The 18,066-nt window shown below is 37.0% G+C and overlaps 1 protein-coding gene across 1 annotated transcript in view; it reads right to left on the reverse strand.

The window, feature by feature from the left end:
• Positions 1 to 17,374, reverse strand: part of tanc1b (tetratricopeptide repeat, ankyrin repeat and coiled-coil containing 1b) — a 101,425-nt gene extending 84,051 nt beyond the window's left edge. Inside the window, exons 1-2 of the mRNA XM_044132117.1 lie at positions 17,168 to 17,374; positions 6,050 to 6,143 (exon numbers count right to left, since the gene is read on the reverse strand). Of these exons, the coding sequence (XP_043988052.1) occupies positions 6,050 to 6,110 (61 nt within the window). The 5' untranslated portion in view covers positions 6,111 to 6,143; positions 17,168 to 17,374. The remainder of the gene's footprint in view (positions 1 to 6,049; positions 6,144 to 17,167) is intronic.
• Between the last annotated feature and the right edge of the window lie 692 nt (positions 17,375 to 18,066).

Here is an 18,066-nt window from a genome sequence, read left to right on the forward strand (position 1 = left end):
AATACAACGTTGTAACCAATTTGCTTTGGCCTGACCTTTAGCAACAAATCACTGTTTTGTGTCAAAACAACCAAAGAGCTCATGGAAACTGCAGAGACAGCATGTACCATTCCCCACCACAGCTGAGGCAACAGAGTGCTTAGGGGTCTCTCCCTCATGCTTTTACTTTGTACACAGATCCTCTAAATCATGAACATTCCCTTCATTTTTGCACATAATCTCTCTGAAATGATGCTGGCTTTAATTAAGATTTACTTGTTGGGAAAAATGACATTTGAGTCTTGAAAACTGTGCAAATCACCAATTATATATATATATATATATATATATATATATATATATATATATATACTCACTCTCTCTTTTTGCAATTTGCCTTATCATCTGTTGTTTCTCATTAGAAAGATTGCGTCTCAGCTAAGCCATAAGGTGAGCTTTGGAGCACACAGATGTTATCAGAAATCAACACAATGAATGCAATGAAAACTGCTCGTATAGATTCTGTATCCAAGCATCTGCCCCCACTCAGTCTCAATAATGAAACGGTAATCCCTTAAAAAGATTGCCTTCGGGTCTACTTGAGAAATGTTTACGCTGTTGTAGCAGATGTGTGTGCAGCTCCTGTTTCTATGCTGTTGAACAACTTGTGACAACCACCCACCGTATGGGTGACGTTTGAGAACGCAACATTTATGCGTGTGTTTGTGTGTTTGTTTCTATGTGGAGACCATTTTCCTGACACATACTACGTTGTGGGGACCCACTGCTCTTTGTGAGGACTGAAGCCTGGTCCCACAGTGCGAAACGCTGTTTTTGGGTCAGGGGTCAGATTTAGGACTAAGGTGGAATGGAATGGAAAGTCCCCACAAAGATAGCCGCGCAAATATGTGTGTGTGTGTGTGTGTGTGCGGGTGTGGGCGTGTGTGTGTGTTGTATGTTGGGATACGGAGGAACAAACAGCCGGAACTGTTATCAGCCTCAGTGAGACAACGACAGAGCATGTCGCTGTGATTAACACTGTGTCTGACAGAACAAATGTCTGACAGCTGCTTCAGGCTGCCGCCCTAATTGAGTGAAAAGTCTAGTGTTGAGTTTAACCTCCAGAGGCATTACCTACCTCACAAAGTAACACTAAGCAATCAAAGCTGGGTCAAAAATGGCATTACTCTTGGTCACCTGAGGGGCCTATTAAAGATACTCCCATCACAACAGCAATGGTTTAATGCCAGACACTTAACACCAGAAAGCCAAGCTTTTAAGAGCGAACGATTTCTTTAAAAAGGGAAGAAGCAGGTCCCATGGGTCTGTTTGTTGGAGGAACTATTAAACGTTGGTGGGAAAATACATCCATAACAAAAAATAATTGACGAGGGCTGAAACATAAGGATGCATTATAAGATTTGGTCTGTGTTTAGACATAAAAATGCCTTTTATGTTGTTCATTATTTAGAGCATATTCCGCCTATAAACTAGTAAGCATCTCTGAAAGCCTCTACTTTTGTGTTTTGTTTTTCTTGTTCTTTTAGAGACCAATAAATCAACTGGTCTTTCTGAAGTGCAACTAGCTGGTCCCAATTTTCTTTCAAAGGAAACAAAGAAACTCATTTGAATAAGATGTATTTAGTTCAACAATTGAATATAACTAACACTGACCACAAGAAGAAATGTGCTACAGCGGACCCCCGGTGTTTGATGGGATCACAGACCGCAGCCGCCTGTGAATAGCTAAAAACTGCGAATAGGTGAAATCCCTTCCAAGAAACATTATGAATGCCCATTTCAAGAGTTTAAAGACCAAATATACCTTAACATACATTAATATGCATAACGGAAACTGTGCTAGCTCTACTGCAGAAGCTAACTTCTATGGACTTCCTAGAATTGAAAAGTTATGAGCGGCTGGCATGTAAAAGAGCTGACAACAGATTCAACCGAGCAAGTAGCACAGCTACCTAAAAATATAAAGTAGGCCTGCTTTATATTAGAAAATAAGAAACCGCAATAATATTTGTAAATATAAACATCGGCTGTGATGACTATTTTCTTCTTTTCCGTGATTCTTAAGCCTTGAGACTATGTCCAAATGGCTAAATATTAAATTAGAATCAAAATGAAAGTTCATAAAATTTAAAATGCATTAGTCAGCAATTAATGCACTTCAAACTGTCCTTTGTTATATGAATATTGCAAACATCGACATCGTGATGAAAAAATATTTGCAGTACATTGCCCAGCCGTAGTTAGAAGTCAACAAAAAATCAAAAAGACAACAGAAGTTACAGGTAATATTTTAACTATTATAATCAAGATGCTTGAGTCTATATGCTATGGTTCCATGCTGGTCTGTGTGATGTCAGAACCAAACCAGAGGAAATGGCAGATTTCTATATATTGCTCCTTGATCTTTCGCTACTGAAAAGTATGAAGAAAAAAAGCATGGCTGCTAATGTTTGAAGTTCTGAAATTTCTGCATAAAAATAATTCTTTAAATTCAGTAATGTAACAAACCATAACTCTGCTTGCAGCCAGAGTTGCAGAAAAACCTGATTTTATATTCTAAAACACCACTGCCAAAGAGCAGATACAATAAACTAAAAAAAGAAGTGAATCTGAACATAGAGTCCTTGCAGGATGAAAATTTCCAGAAGCAAAAGGGGAAGAAAGATCTAGGAGGAGCACAAGATGGAGAGACTGAATTAGCAAAGTTTGTGTTTTTGTGGTCTTGGCAATGGGGAGATCCCAAAGGAGAGCTAATGACTGTAGTGGTATCTGGCATGAGGACCAAGTTTCCTTAACCATATTTAAGTTGCTTTCGGTCCATAGCCACAAAGTCATAAGCAACATCTGCTGAGGTATCTTGCAATTATAGCATTATCAAAGTCTTTCCTCCCATTTATTTCCACTGTGAAATATACTGCTTAGATTTGCCCAACGTTTTGCCCTAGTTAAAACAGCCAGTCTTGACTAATGAAAACCATTTTTACTGATGGGGTGAAAATTATATTTGTTCAATCATGTAATAATCTTTTAGAGGGGGTATCATATTTTTCATGCACATAGTGCCATTTTATAGCACAATCAAGTAACCATGTTATCTTCAGTTGTTACAAAAGTTTTGTATATGTGAAACAACTTTTAAAAAATTTGACTTTGCAATTTATCATTTCCACATTGTTGAGCTTTATGTGCTGTTATGTTATTCCCTCATTAAAAATATAACTGAAGTGTTGCTTTGAATCTTTCAAGCATATTTGAGAAATCTTTTAATCTCCCTTGGCAACCATTCAGCTGAACAAATGCTTGGTGTGACCGAGCGCTGTCTTTGAGGACAAAGCTCCTTCTTGGAACTGCAGTTTCAAAGCTTTGGCCTCACAAAGCAGCCCTGGCCTGCGACTCGCCCACTCAACTCCTTCAGACTAGCCAGAAGCAATTAGCAAACACCTGGTGGAGCTGCTTATCTAATTCTTAAAGAGAATTGCGATAAACAAACCATTATTATAATGGTGATCAAAAATTGGCTGCTACTACTTCTTTTCACACCTTTTGTCTTTATACATATATATATTTTTAATGGGAAAATGCTGAAACCTTTAGAGCAGTGTTTCCCAACCCTGGTCCTCAAGGCACACTGCCCTGCATGTTTTAGGTATTTCCTTGCTTCAGTGCAGCTGATTTCAATTGATGACTGATTAACAGGCGTTTGTTGAACTGCAATCAGTTGAATCAGGCACATTAAAGCAGGGAAACCTCTAAAACATGTAGGACAGTGTGCCTTGAGGACCAGGGTTGGGAAACACTGCTTTAGAGGATGACAGGTAAAAAAAAAACTAAATAAATTACGGAGTTTAACTTTAAAAGTTGAAAAGAGAGCTGTCTGCTCCATGGAGGAACAACAACAGGGGACAGTGGCCACTGCTCAGAGCTGAAACTCTGTGACCTCTCATCTGTCTGAAGTGACCTGAACAAGAGAAAGGAGTGACCAACTTTTATTGTCTTGGCATGTGAAAAAGACAAGGAGCTGCTTGGGCTTGATAGATGGCGGCCAACTGAGAAAAGTGACACTGGGAATAAAAAGCATTGTATCCCGCCATGCAACATTCGACCCTCCCAGATTTCACATGCTCAAATTCCCTTGTATTCAAGTGTAGATGTGTGTTAATGTGCTCTGGATAACAAGGGAGCTGTGTTGAATCAGTATATGCAAGACAGGTTTCAACAGCCTCATGAAAAGCTATGCATGCACACTTTTTTAGTCGTTTCTTTTGCTGTTATACGCTAGAAAAGCAGTGGAGGTGGTGTGACGGCGTACATGAAGCAACTCTTTCCCCTGTGATTTCAATACTGACTGAGTCAAACAAAAGCAACAAAGACAGCAGAGCTATGAGACATGCAACTATATCAGAACTGCTGAATCAGACTGCAGAAACCACCACCGAGGTGATGGAGCAGGTCGGGGCTGGTAGATGGAATATAAACACACAGTGTCATCATGGCCTTCCAAGAAGGATCATTGGAAGAGGCAAATTATGTGCACAACAGACTAGTCTTCAATGTACAGCTAAGGATGATGCACAGTTAGTCACAGTAGAAGGCTAGCATACGAATTTCAAAGAAAAACATCTGTTATGACATAATAAGGGTGTACCTCAAGTCAAAATTATAGCTAAACAATGGGAAGTATACTACGGTACTCTTTGAGTGTGAAGCGTTTAGCGGTAGCTGCAGGAGTGTGCAGCTGATGACTTGTTGTATGTGAGCAGTTCATTTTCTTTTCTGCATTTCCTTTTAGACTGACTAAACTCCTAATATATCTAGGGCATTTTATTTTGAGTTTTATTTTAAATATAAGTGCAGTTTAAAAGTCCAATCAATAGCAGTTGCCCCCAGTTAGGAACTGAAGGCATAACTTCAAAAGACTGTGACACCTTGCATGGCATTGTTTTGTACAGGCTCAAACAATGCATATGAAATTATGACCATGTATGGAGGTTTTCAACTTTTTTTCAGGCTTGGAGCGACTCAATCTGACGCAACACAATTTGGTAGATGAATTTTAAAGTGCGCATATATACATAGATTTGGGTAATGGGGAAAAAAACTATTTATTTTTAAAGGGTTTACTATTACACTATATTTGAAGTGAACATATTTTATTATTTTTTTCAAACAGATATTTTAAAACTACAACATGCTATGTAAGCAATTAGTGCAGCTCAACCACTAAACGAGAATGCGGACCTATTCCATGACAGACAGAGATCCAAATCTCAAAAGGATAAGACAGAACATTTCTGAAAACAGCTAACATAGCTTCAACATGTTAGCAGCATGCACCATAGCACAACTACTGGTTGTGCTATGGTGCATTTAATGACTGAAAAAGAAATAGATTTTGGAGTTTCCAACTAGATTCAAGGCCAATAAACCTGAAAATCATCTAATCTCTAAGTTAATTCTTTATGTGTATCTAGTTAAAAAAGTAAACTAACTTACGATTAATCAAAGTGAAAGTAACCTGGTAATGAGGAACTGAAAGCTGAAAGAATACCAAACTATTGATAACAGCCATGTTAAAGTTTAGGACAACATCACAAATATAGAAACAACTCCTGTATGGATTTTAGTAACAGCACACTTAAGTTTACATTACAGACAGAATTATTGGCAATGATACCAAATTATAGCTCAAAGCCATTATTTACAAACTTCTTTATTAACTAAATTTAGATTTTAACAAAAGAGAAAAATTAAAAGTCCAGAATTTATAGTCCAAGCCTAATATTATTATGCAACAGTGACAAAAGGAAACACACAATGATTTTTCTGTACAACACCATGGGGTGCTTTTTATGTAAGACTTAATATATTTATGAATATAAATCCTAAAATGAAAATTTATTTGATTTAGTTTCTTTAGCTACTCTATGTTTTTGCATTAGTTTCTCCAGTGTATGCATTAGTTGTCTTATAGTTTTTTACTGGGTGTCCAGGTAGAAACCTCAGCATTTAATCAGAAATAAATACATGAAACAAACAGATATACACATACCTGATTCCTTCTTGTTCCCTTTGCCTCCATCTCTATTCTTCTTCAGCACAGCCTTGAACATGGTGAGGTTCCTGGAATCCTCTCTTTAAGGCCCCTGAAGGAAAAGTGTATACAGTGAGTCCCTTACATGCTTAGCCAAAGCTGCAATGCATCCATTGTTCCTTAAGGAGAACTGAGGAAACCGTCCTGCAAAACAACCAGTTTCATTGTTAAATATATGTTATTGTCCATGCACCTGCAGAAAGGAGACTCGTTTGATGCAGGATGTTTATCAAAAGAAACCTCTACAAGTTAAAGTTCCTAAAACCTGATAACACGGTGGGTAAATGTTGCATATGTTGAGTTTTCCCACCACACTCCCAAACCTGCAGGTCATCAGCAGAGGGAAGCATGGAAAGAATGCTTCAATATTTGAACAGAAAAGGACAAGTTCTGTTATCGTCTTCTGCAGGAAAACACTTGGTCGAATGCCCCGAATTCCACACGTAATTGATGTTATGTGCCTGAGCTACAGGGCTTTCAATTAATATCCTAGGCTTTCTAAGACTGCTGTGTCTTAGGAATCCTCAGAGTTAAATGTTACGAAATAAAGTCAAGGTCCCGTCTGGTTGTGCTTGTTTGCACTGAAACTATTCTTAGTCTTATGTTGTTGCTCCATGGTTAAAACATTCCTAATGCAGCAGCAGCAGTTCTGACAGTTAATTGTAGGGGATTTCTTTTTTGTTTCTAACCCTTTAAAAATGCATCATGACCTCCTGCAGTTTATGATATTATACTAGCAATTTCAGAGAATTTTTTTTCCACTGAAAACATTGATTTCTAGCCAAATAAGGACACATAATCTGCAAATAAAAGCAGTTCTGAGCCAGAAGCCAGTCTCCACATTATCTCACTGTTCCTACTGTTGCTGTGGGAGATGCTATCGATTTGCCCTTTTTCATCCATGATGGTGTTAGATGGAACTCTGAAGCAAACCTTCCACCTGATTGGTTACTGGAGTTTGATGGGGTGCATTGCGAAACTTTAAATCATTTCAACTCCTCTGTGGCCAGTCAATAAATAAACTTTTTATTGATTTGGAGACTTCCTAGACAAGCTTTTGATCAATGCTGGAGAAATGTACTCTACTCTATATTTATTTTCATCATTTAACAGATGATATGATTGGTTAGATGTGTTGGAGAATGCTTGAACAGCTGGACAGTATGCAACATTTAGCCTAAACCTAAATCTACTAATATCCAGACTAAAACTGAAAATAGAGATAAAATTGGCCAACTTTAACCTGATCAGCTCTACAGGTGAAATGCTGAAAAATCTTAACATTTTCCCTACATATTAAATGCATCAAAAAAGGAAATATACCATCTTCAGTCAATGAACACATTAAGGAAACACACATTCCTAAATTTATATCTTATTTTTATTGATAATAAAAATAAACAAAATGTATACATGCTTTGATGTATAGAGGTTAATCCTGTAGTTCCTTTTGTCTCGAGATTACTACCTCCAAGAAATGTTTTTTAAAAAAGCAGATTGGCCTTCATAATACTTGAAATCAGTTTCTACAAGAAAAAGGTTAAATCAGAAAACTCTTTGGCTTTAAAAATGACTAGAGAACCAGAGACTACTCGGCTCATGTTATTAGATTAAAGAATCTTCGTCAATGACTGGTACAAACTTAAAAATAAAACTAAAAATTCCAGTCTTTCAATGATCAGTGAATGCACAATGCCTAAGATTCCAAGTTTCTACCTAAAGAAGTAGATTCAACAATCATTTTAAAAATGAAGTCAGAGAAAGTACGTCATATATAATTATACATATTTAATCACAACCTTTGTTGAAATATCAATGTGTATCACAATTGCAAGGAATGCTTGGATTCAGTATTTGTTATGTACCATTTTCAGTTGAATGCATTAAAGTTCTGCCTAGTTTTATTATATTTGGACAATTGAATAGACTCTTCTCTAAACTTCTCTAGATGCCCAAATAGGAGGATTTTATTCAATGACTAAGTTCCTAGAGTTAGTGGAGAGTGGTGGGGACATAATAATAAGCAAATGTCTTAAAAATTACAGTTATTCACAAAGGATATATTTATATTTCAGTATTTCCTTAAATTTAAAAGCCATAAAGGAACCAATTTTCTATGTCAAGTCTGCGGTTCATTCATTGTTATCCTATAGAGACATCAAGACTTAAACAGGTTGACAATATAATAACACATCATCAGTCATTATAATTGGAGATATTAGATGCTGAAATAGATTACAATCCCAACTCTGTGATAATTATGTCTGTTTTAAAATAGTAAAATCCCTTTTTTCCAGTCACTGCTTTGAACCGCTTCGTTCACATCCTCCCCTACCATTGCTAAAACAGAGCAGAAAATCAACATTATCATTCACAACTTCTCCTTCTGTTCGCTGATTGGCCCAGTAAAAACATCTACCAGAGGGAATCCAAGTGAAGGGGAGAAAGGCCAAACTGTGCTATAGGCGAGATTTTATTCAAGCAGGATTGCACAGGGAAACAATAGCCAAGCTACTACCACCAGGTTTAGCACATTTCTGTAGAAAAATGCCTGATATATTACACAAATTTAATAACTGTGCCATTCTGTATTCTAACAAACTTGTGTAGATTTTGCAGGAATGGCACAGTGCACTACATTGGCTACTAAATTAAACAGTTGAGTGCTATCATATGGAAATATGCTGCTCATCTCCACAGTTACAATGAATAACACCCAAAGGAAATGAGATACACCCTTTTAAAACCCTAAAAGAAACAACATGACTAATTTTTTCCGTACCTTTTTTTCCCCCCTTTCAAAAGCTACCAGAAACAGACTCACACACATTATAAAGCTCAGAATAAAAACTGTCATGTACTGTACCATCACATTTTATTCACAGTTAAGCCACTGTCAGGCATTAATTAGACCTATGTAACAATGACACAAAGATCAGCACATACCATTGTACAAAACTGTTTAATTGGGGACATAGCTGTGACCTTTCAGAGAAAGGCTCCTTAGAGAGGAGCCGTGGACTGTATGGTATGCAGGATGATGGGATCAAGATTCCTCAAGCTCAGGACCATCCAACTGCATTTAAGACGGGTTCAAATACATACAAGGCCCCCTTAGAAGGGGCCTCTCAATATTACCACACAGCAGTGAAAGCTGCTCAGAGGTTCACAGGTTTGCAGACACATGCTGGTTGAACAGACATAACAGACTGTAAACATTCACACCTACTAATAGAAACAGCAGAAAACCATGGTCGCCTTGCCCTCTTTGGTTATTTAAAAAGAAACAACAATGTAGCTGTCCAACGTCTTCAGGGACCTTGTGGCATTTTTACCCAAACATATTTCAGCCGGGAGATGGTTACTTTGAAATCGCCTAAAGTAACAATGAAGTGCAGTGTTAAGACGGGTTCTTTTCAGGAAAGAGAAATTGAAGTCTCTGCTGGTTCAAAAGGTGCCGCCGGTTATCAACGAGCCTGTTTTCTAGGTCATTCGTCATGTGATGCAGTTCAAATCCAAACAAGCTGTGAAGAAAAGATCCTCACCTGCACAATGTTGACATGACATGGGGTTAATAGGGCCATGTGGCTACTCCAGTTATCTAAGAAAAACAGCTTTATAGAGAAAAAATTGGATTGTTGGCTCAGAATGCCACTGGTAAGGAAGCACTTTACCTCAACTGGATGCTGGTGAGTAAGAGTGAACTTTGTCCTCTATTAGGTGGCACACAATACTGAAAATACTCCAATCATAACCACTCCTCTCCAAGTAAACAGCTATTTCCCACTTTCAGCGTTCGCTTTCCAGTTGAAATGTTATGCCAGCTGTCTTTATCGACCAGTTTCACATGAATAATGGTGCTCAGATTTTAACACAGTTGGCATAGCAACATGGAAACTCTCAAACTGGTGCCGACCTTCGAAATGCTTTGATAAATGCTGTCGAGAAGTGGAACATTTAAATTCTCATGTGAACTCTGTAATTATCTATTCTCTTGTTGTCCATTCGAGGAGGGCAGGAAACAGAACCGGCCTGGTCTGTGAGTTCAAGTGCTTCAAAACAATGGCGGAAAAAAAAAAATCTTTTAAACAGGAAGCGTGGGGAGTAGGTACGAAGGACAGCAGTGTCAGTCACTGTAAACAAAAGGTTATTATTCACACCAGAGCTGAAGGGAAAATACAAACTAAGTGATATTTATACTGAACAACTCTACTGGTTCAACTTCTCCTGTATTCATGCCAGCGAACAGAGACATAGTCCTTGCACAGAAGGGAAATGAATCACCTCGGAAAAACCTCACTTCCTCTCAAGTGTTTTTACCATTTTATGGTTACTGATTATATTTTTCTGATCTTTGTTTAAAACCATTCTAATTTAAAAATAATTGTTAAAAACACTCTCTTAATATTGGTATTTACTTTAGGGACGATTCTTACCCTGAAATAAGTCTGTTTTTGGTAAGACGTGTACATCAACACCAGAAGAACAGGGAATGTCCTTTTAGAGAGTTTGACTGAAGCTGTAACAAATATGGGCTTAAAAGCCAATCAGCGAAGAAGAAGTCAACTTCTAAAAAGTTGCCTTTAAAAAAATACACGGACACAGGAGATTAATATTTGGAGACATGTCCTGTGGGCTGATGAAACTAAATCTGAAATGTGTGGCCATGACGATCATCACTGCATAAGGAGGAACAAGGAAGAATCTTGTGTAAGAAAACATTTGATTATACAATCTTAAAAAGTGAATTATGAATTAAAATTATGGATGCTTGATATTTTGTTACTAACTCTGATGCCGACTAATATTAATAATTTTTTTTAGCATTTTGATATCGGTCAGATAAAACTGGGCCGATATTAACAGCTAATATTTATTTCTATCTTGTTGCCATTTGTTTCGTAAATTTGCTGTGTTTGTTTTTGTAAATGTCATTTTGGTGGATCCCTAATTAAAACATTTGTTTTATTCACCCACATTTCAACAGCAGCTTTATTTACTTTTCATTTAAATTATTGTCTTCTCATAAAAATCTAACTGAGGCAAAACTCACACCTAATCAGGTATAGCAAAGCAAAACCGAACATAAAATTTAAAGGGATCCACATTTAATAAATCATAGGAACAGCCTAAGAAGAAAGTGCAAATTTTCTTTTTTTTTTTTTTAAGTCGCTTAGACAACAGAGCAAAATAAAAAAATCACAAAGGAAAGTACTTTCTAGAGTTGCCGTCACTTAACGCAAAGGATGACAACTGATATTAATCAAAAACCCTCTGATAAGTACAACTCATCATCTAACCAAGTGCTGACAGAAATCTATCAGAGGAAAATAATTCTTCAATGATGTAGAATTTGACAAGCTCCCTTTCTAAATTAATTGAAAACTGAAGAACATCTTTAAAACGACCAAATATTTTAATGCTTTTTTTTTGGACTGTGTTTTCTCAAATTTCATAAATTTGAACTTCATAGGATTTACTACAACCAACAGCACATTGTCTCTGATGAGATATAACTGTTAGCTATCGAGAAGGTTGAGGATTTTTTGGTTGTTTCTCATGCTTAAGGCGGTAATTAAAAGCTGCCTCAGCTGTAGCAGTGACTAAACCTTTTCATCTGCAAGGTGTACCTCTAGAAAATTTGAAACAAAGCAATCATGACTAAATCACTTTATTACACCCAATGTAAAAAATAAAAAGAGACAAATGACTAAACTGGATTTATTTATTTGTCCTCCTCTTCTCTTCCCATCTTTAACAAACAAAAATGCACAACTTCATTCTATCTCCTCAAGAGAATTGCTGCCACTACCTTCTTCCATTTCAACATATTAAACTTGATCGCACTAGTACTGATTTGCAGTTCACAGTTAATGAAGCTCTGGAGAGAAAAGAAAATAAATAAACAAACAATGGACCACTGAAACTTCAGGTAAATTTGACATTTGCCTCCTAGGAACTCTGGTATTTGACCAAGAGTAAAACATTGACAGGAATGTTTTAAAGTCTAAAAGGAGGTTCCAGCAACAAACCACTAATGATATTGTAGGGGGTATTTTAGTGAGGACATTATTTATTCACCTCATCATTCATATAGAGAAAACCTTCTCTGTCACTAATCAATTCTTCCTTTATCAGTTAAAATACAATCAAAAACTACCAAAATATTATTTTTAGATATCATAAATTAGGTAAAGCTATTGGTGAAAACACAAAAAATACAATGGTTTTATAGCGACATTATTGCAGAAACATAGTCAATTGATGGGACAATCTAATAAAGCCAAATGAGATCCTTTTTCATTGATTCATTGTTACATTACGAGCACATCCAGCTGAGGACAACCATCTTCTTTGCATGCCTTTTTTGTTGATGACTGATTTATTAGTAGGTTGGTCACTCATCTTAATTGCCTCCTTCCCACATGCAGAGATGAAGACCAGAGAAGCATTAAAGGAACCGGATAACACATGTTCTACACAACAGTGACATGTGGAGATGGTAAAATTGTTAACAAAAGAAGGACATGTTCAGTTTTTAAGAGCTTTATCGGCAATAGTCTTCCTAAGAGATAACACATATGTTCTGCAGTTTGTGTGTTGCACACCAGCAAAGGTAGCTACTCATATTCTCTTTAAACTCTACGGATTACAGACCCTAATATGCATCTGCTTCCCAAACAGGTTTTCACTGAGCAAATGACTATATTAATGTAACACAAGTTGTTAAATTAACACCACTAATCAGTGCTCTCCTAATCTCCCCTTGGCCATTTCTGTGAGTTTTAGAAAGTCTGAACTGAAATGTAAATCAGTAACAGGTGCGACTGAGAGGTCCTTCCAAACACAAGTTAGAGAATAAACATCCACATATGGGGTCTTTGGAAGTGTCCATGTTGAGCCTTCTTTATGGTCATCAGGACATTTAACCCTATAGAAGACGGCTCCATCTTTAGGATGAACCATCACAAATATACCAATGTGGGACAAGCCAGCAATTTTATAACAGCAAACATTTTCTACCATTCTCGTCTTTAACTTTTTAATAAGTCACAGAAGGTTTTCCCTGCTTGTACATACATATGGTGGTGTAGAGATGCTGTTCCTCCACCTGCTGCTGTGCACTGCCAAACAACTGGTTAAAAGAAGGACTCCAAATCATATCCTAATTTACACGTATCTACTTGTAGACAGTAAAGGAGCACCAGCTGTAGCTCTGTTTTGAAGCTTTAAGCAGGATGTCCTTAAGCATCTGACTTTATGTATATGAAGTCAGGTTTATTGTGCAAAACCTTTTGCAGGTTTTGCACAATAAACACTGAAAATATTACATTTAGCTGGTGTTCACAAAATAATTTTGCCTGAAGGAAAAGCTGAAGTAAAAAAAATGTTTTAGCCTTAATAATTGAACTTTTAAATAAGTTTGAGGAACATTCTTTTTTTTTCAGTTTTCTGAAACAATAGCATAACTTTACACATTCAGGATTTGGCATTTTCAGGTTAGACATAATGCCATATGTTTTAGTTATCATACCATAAAAGGGGGGCAATCGGTTCAATTCAAAAGCACAACAAAGGCTTCTGTAAGACATTACTATTATTACATAATGCCATTTTTTCAAAAGGGGCTTGTTTATGATCCTCCATTCCAAAGCTGTGAGCACATGAATACTTTCCTGAGGATCAACTTATTTTGTAAACAGAAAATCCAGACAAGAGAACAAAAACAATCAGTAGGGAATCATCAATTGTGGCTGAAGCTTTCCAAATAAAAATCAATGAATGATTTCTGAGTTTGGCTTTGAGGCAAACTGACAGATAATATGTTAAAAGGTACAATGAATAATAATGTGATCACACAAGTTATTTTTCCTATTTAAGTTGAAGCCCATTGTGCTCACTGAAACACTGACTTATAAAGAATTTCAAAGAGTTTTCCTAAGACCGTAGCTCGCCAAAGCAAACTGCGATAAAAGTAACATAATTTGTTTAAAGCAGATTAGAGGTGATGCAACCTAATGCGTTCCAGAGTAACACTCTTTGCTCCATAAAATACCATACAGTCACATGGCTAGGCAGGAGCAAAGACGTTTGCCTCATCTCCAGCAGAAATCTGCATCACTGCACTCAGTGAACAAACTTTTTAAATCTGGACTTTCTGCTTGGGAGAAGCTGTGAAGCTGTGAAGCTGCCTTTGAAGGACAAAACCATTCAGCAAAATAACAGCAACGACTCAGTATGTACTTTCTGTCAGGTCACTGGTTCCCATAAGTTTCCCTCCTCAGCCATCACAATGCAACTCTGATGCCAGCATCTTTTATTGGCCAGTTGGCTGTGGACCATGGGAACCAGGCTCTGCATAGACTGAGAGGGGAAAGACACCCCCCCCATTCTTCCCCCTCTCTTAACAAGATGACTGCGCTGTAAAGCAGGCATCTTCCAACAGACAACTGGGACAAATCAAGCTTTGGCACAAAGGCATGCAAATCCATCCTGATGGTTTCATCGTCTGTGTAAAATTAGATGAAATTATACTGGCAAGTTAACACAGCACAGTCGCATGATCTGACCACAATGGTTTTCCATAACGTCTTTCCCACCTGTTGCGTTTCTAATGAAAAACAAGCTCTGTCAAGGTAGAAAGCCAGGTGGTTGTACAGACAAAAACTCTCAGAAATCTGATCAGAGAGGACATTGAATCAATGAATTTATGAGCTAATATCAAAGTCAGCTCCCTTCTGATACGTCCTTTAAAAACGTTGAAACACAACTTTGATTTTCAAAGCACCGGACAGAGTACCACTCGTTATCTGACGACAACCAGAGAACTGCTCAGGTTATATACACCCAGCCTGTCTGTCGTCAAACTTCAATGACTCAGTTTAAGTGGGTGGACAAAATTACTGCACTTTAACCCTCATATAAATCTGGGCTGGCTTCTGCTTTTATAAAATGCCCCATCCAGTCTCAAAATACAGACCGGGATGAGCATCAAACAGGTCAGCATAGTTGGAGGAAGTATAACCAGTGTCTTCAAACATCTGATCAGTGAGGCATTAAAATTAATCTTCCTCTTTATAAAATGTGAATCTAGCTAAAATGTCTCAATATGATATACTTTGATAATTAATAGTTCATTTAAACTGACACCAAGTTAATGTTTGAAAGCTGTCGGAAGCAAACTTTGACTTGCTGAAGCTTGCCCAGTAATAATGCCAGAATCAGATTAGTTTTGTTGAGCTTTGTGGGAAATACAAACTCTAAAATGGCAGATCTAATAATGGATAGATTATCAACCAAGTAAAATAACTGTTAATTGCAGCATTAATGTTATTATTGCAGCTCTAGTTTTTATTTGAATGAAGCAATCACCATATAATATCTATAGTCTCTATTACATAGCACATTATTGGTTGATGCTTTTATAGAATTTAAAAGTAGGAAATAACAAAATAGTAGCATTTTTTATTTGGAATTTTCCCAAACACATAACAGCAAAGGGGGAAAAAAAATGGTGATTTCAATCACTGGCCAGTTGATTGGAGGATCCCCGGTTTCTTGTAAGAAATGTTCTTATCCTTTGGTACATCTAATAAATTTTCCCTTGTATGAACCCAAGCATAGTGTTTCTTGTTAAGACTAACCCTCAGTCAAAACAAGCAAAACCTATGATGCATTCATGAACCATAACATGTAGGAGGCTGAAGTCTTTGTAGATGTTCTGCTGTCTGGGTTTTGGACTTCTTTTAGAAGAACATTCAATAAACAATGTGTGAAACATATATTTTTGTTTAAATGTACAAAGTACCTTACTGTCAGTACATTTGCAGTTTTTACTCCAACTATTTGTGATCTTGTAACTGGTTGTACTGTCGGCCTTGTATTTGCCATCGAAGGTTGCAGTTTAAGAAATTTCTGAATTTCAAAATAGTATTCAACCACAAACAGGGTTCTGCTGGAGGGCAGTTCAATTGCAGTTCCACTAAATATGTGATGGTTCAAAATTCATTTACAGAGCAACAGCAACATAAACGTAACAGTGACACAGAAAATTTATAAGGTCAATCAGTGCCAGCTTTTACAACCAAATGACAAACATTATTAGGTAAAAGTGTCATGGTCAGGAGAAGCTTTGCTGCAGCAAAATCTATCCAGCTCACCATTAAATATCCACCGTAGACTGTATCAGAGGGGGCATGAGGAAAAATAAATAAACAAGTAAATAAAAAATTTAAATGAAGCTAAAGCAGAATGGAAACTGTGCAATAGAAAATACTCAAATATGCAAGTTAGTCCAATAGATAACTAAGTGAGATTTAATTAATGTGATGATTCAAGTCAAAGCCCAGATCTTGATATCCTTAAGGTTTTGTTGCCATGACTTGAAACCGACTAAAAACATCTGGAAGTTGAAATAATTAGGAGGGTACTGGTGTCCTCACTCTGACTTGACAAGCTCTTTTGAAATATGAGATTTACTTTAGTTGCTTAAGTCCAACTAAACCACTTTCTACATCTAAACAAAAATATAATTCAGCCTCAGTTTGGAAATATTTTTAATAGAAAACTAAATATTTAAAGGCATGTCCTCACATTTTTCACACTGCTGTATAAACCACACTCAAACTGATCCAGAGGAATTACCAAATTTAAACTGCGTTCGTTAGTAAATAATCCAATTAAAGCACTGCTACTTTGAAGACTTATATGCGCAACGCATTTCTTCATGTTAGCGTCCTGAGTGATGAAACAGCGGTTAAACGCTTTCATTTAGCGTCAGTTTTGGAGTTTGAATGGTGCGTTCGCTGATGTTCAAAGCAAACTCAGCCTAAAAGTTCAGCGAGTTTTATAACTGAAACAAAAAGCAACGAGAATATATAAAAACGAGGCAGAAATATTTAGTTGGAGTTACAGTGAGTCAGCTGTCTGCCCTGCTGCCTTCCATGACTCCTCAATGGACATGTCTCGGCATTCCTCCTCCTCACAAACTTCCAGCTAAAACGTGACACATCTCCCCTGAACTCCTCATACATCCTCCCCTCAACAGTCTGCAAAATAGCACTTCTAAAGTCTTACCTGGTAAATGTCATGGAGATCACAGTGCTGGAAAAGGAAAAACGTTCTCCCGGTTCTTACAGCGTACTTCCACACGAACTCAGTCCCAGACCCAGTTTGATTCAGCAAGGTAGACTACGAGCACGCCGGACTCCTCCTTTTCCTACTTCTTCTCCTCCTCTTTTCCCCGGCATGAGGTCATCTGGAGGCAGAGCTCAGTGAACAAAGTCCCCGTCCTCCCTCCTCTCACTGGAAAAGCCTCATGGACATGAAAGGAAGCAGGAGATAAAAGCTGCAGGGGCTCAGGGACAGAAATATATAAAATATAGTCCACACAAGATTTCCTCAAAAAAATTTTAAAAAGAAAAAAAATAAAATTTAACTGTTATTCACTTTCCCGAACCCAAACAAATGCAAGTTGTAACACAATTTTGGCTAAGTTTGTACGTGGAAGATTTGTTATATATTGTTTAAAGCTACTCACCATTGTTTCTCTAAAATCAGTCACTTTCTTGATATAGCTAGATAATCTTCTACAAAAAAGCAAGTTATAAAGGACAGTTTTTCTATTTATTTTATTATTTTGTGAATGTTAAAAGCAGTCATAAGTCTAGTGATATCATGTAAGGCAGTTCCAGCATATAATAGCTGCAGAATTATATGGCTCGAAAGAATTAGGGCAACCAAATTAAAATCTCTGCTCATCCATATTTTACCTCGAAAAACTTTTTAGTCACTGTAACTGTTTACATTTTACAACAAGAGCTTATCTTTTAAAATAATACCTTCTTTTCCATTACTGGTTTATTATAAAATTATCACATTACAAAGGATACATTGGTGACATCATAAAGGGAAAAAGCAGCTGATCAGAGACCATCTGAGTATGTTTTGATCACTTCATTTTCTTTAATGAGTGT

The sequence above is a fragment of the Gambusia affinis genome, linkage group LG11, assembly GCF_019740435.1.
Source record: "Gambusia affinis linkage group LG11, SWU_Gaff_1.0, whole genome shotgun sequence".
In the NCBI taxonomy this organism is placed as follows: domain Eukaryota; kingdom Metazoa; phylum Chordata; class Actinopteri; order Cyprinodontiformes; family Poeciliidae; genus Gambusia; species Gambusia affinis.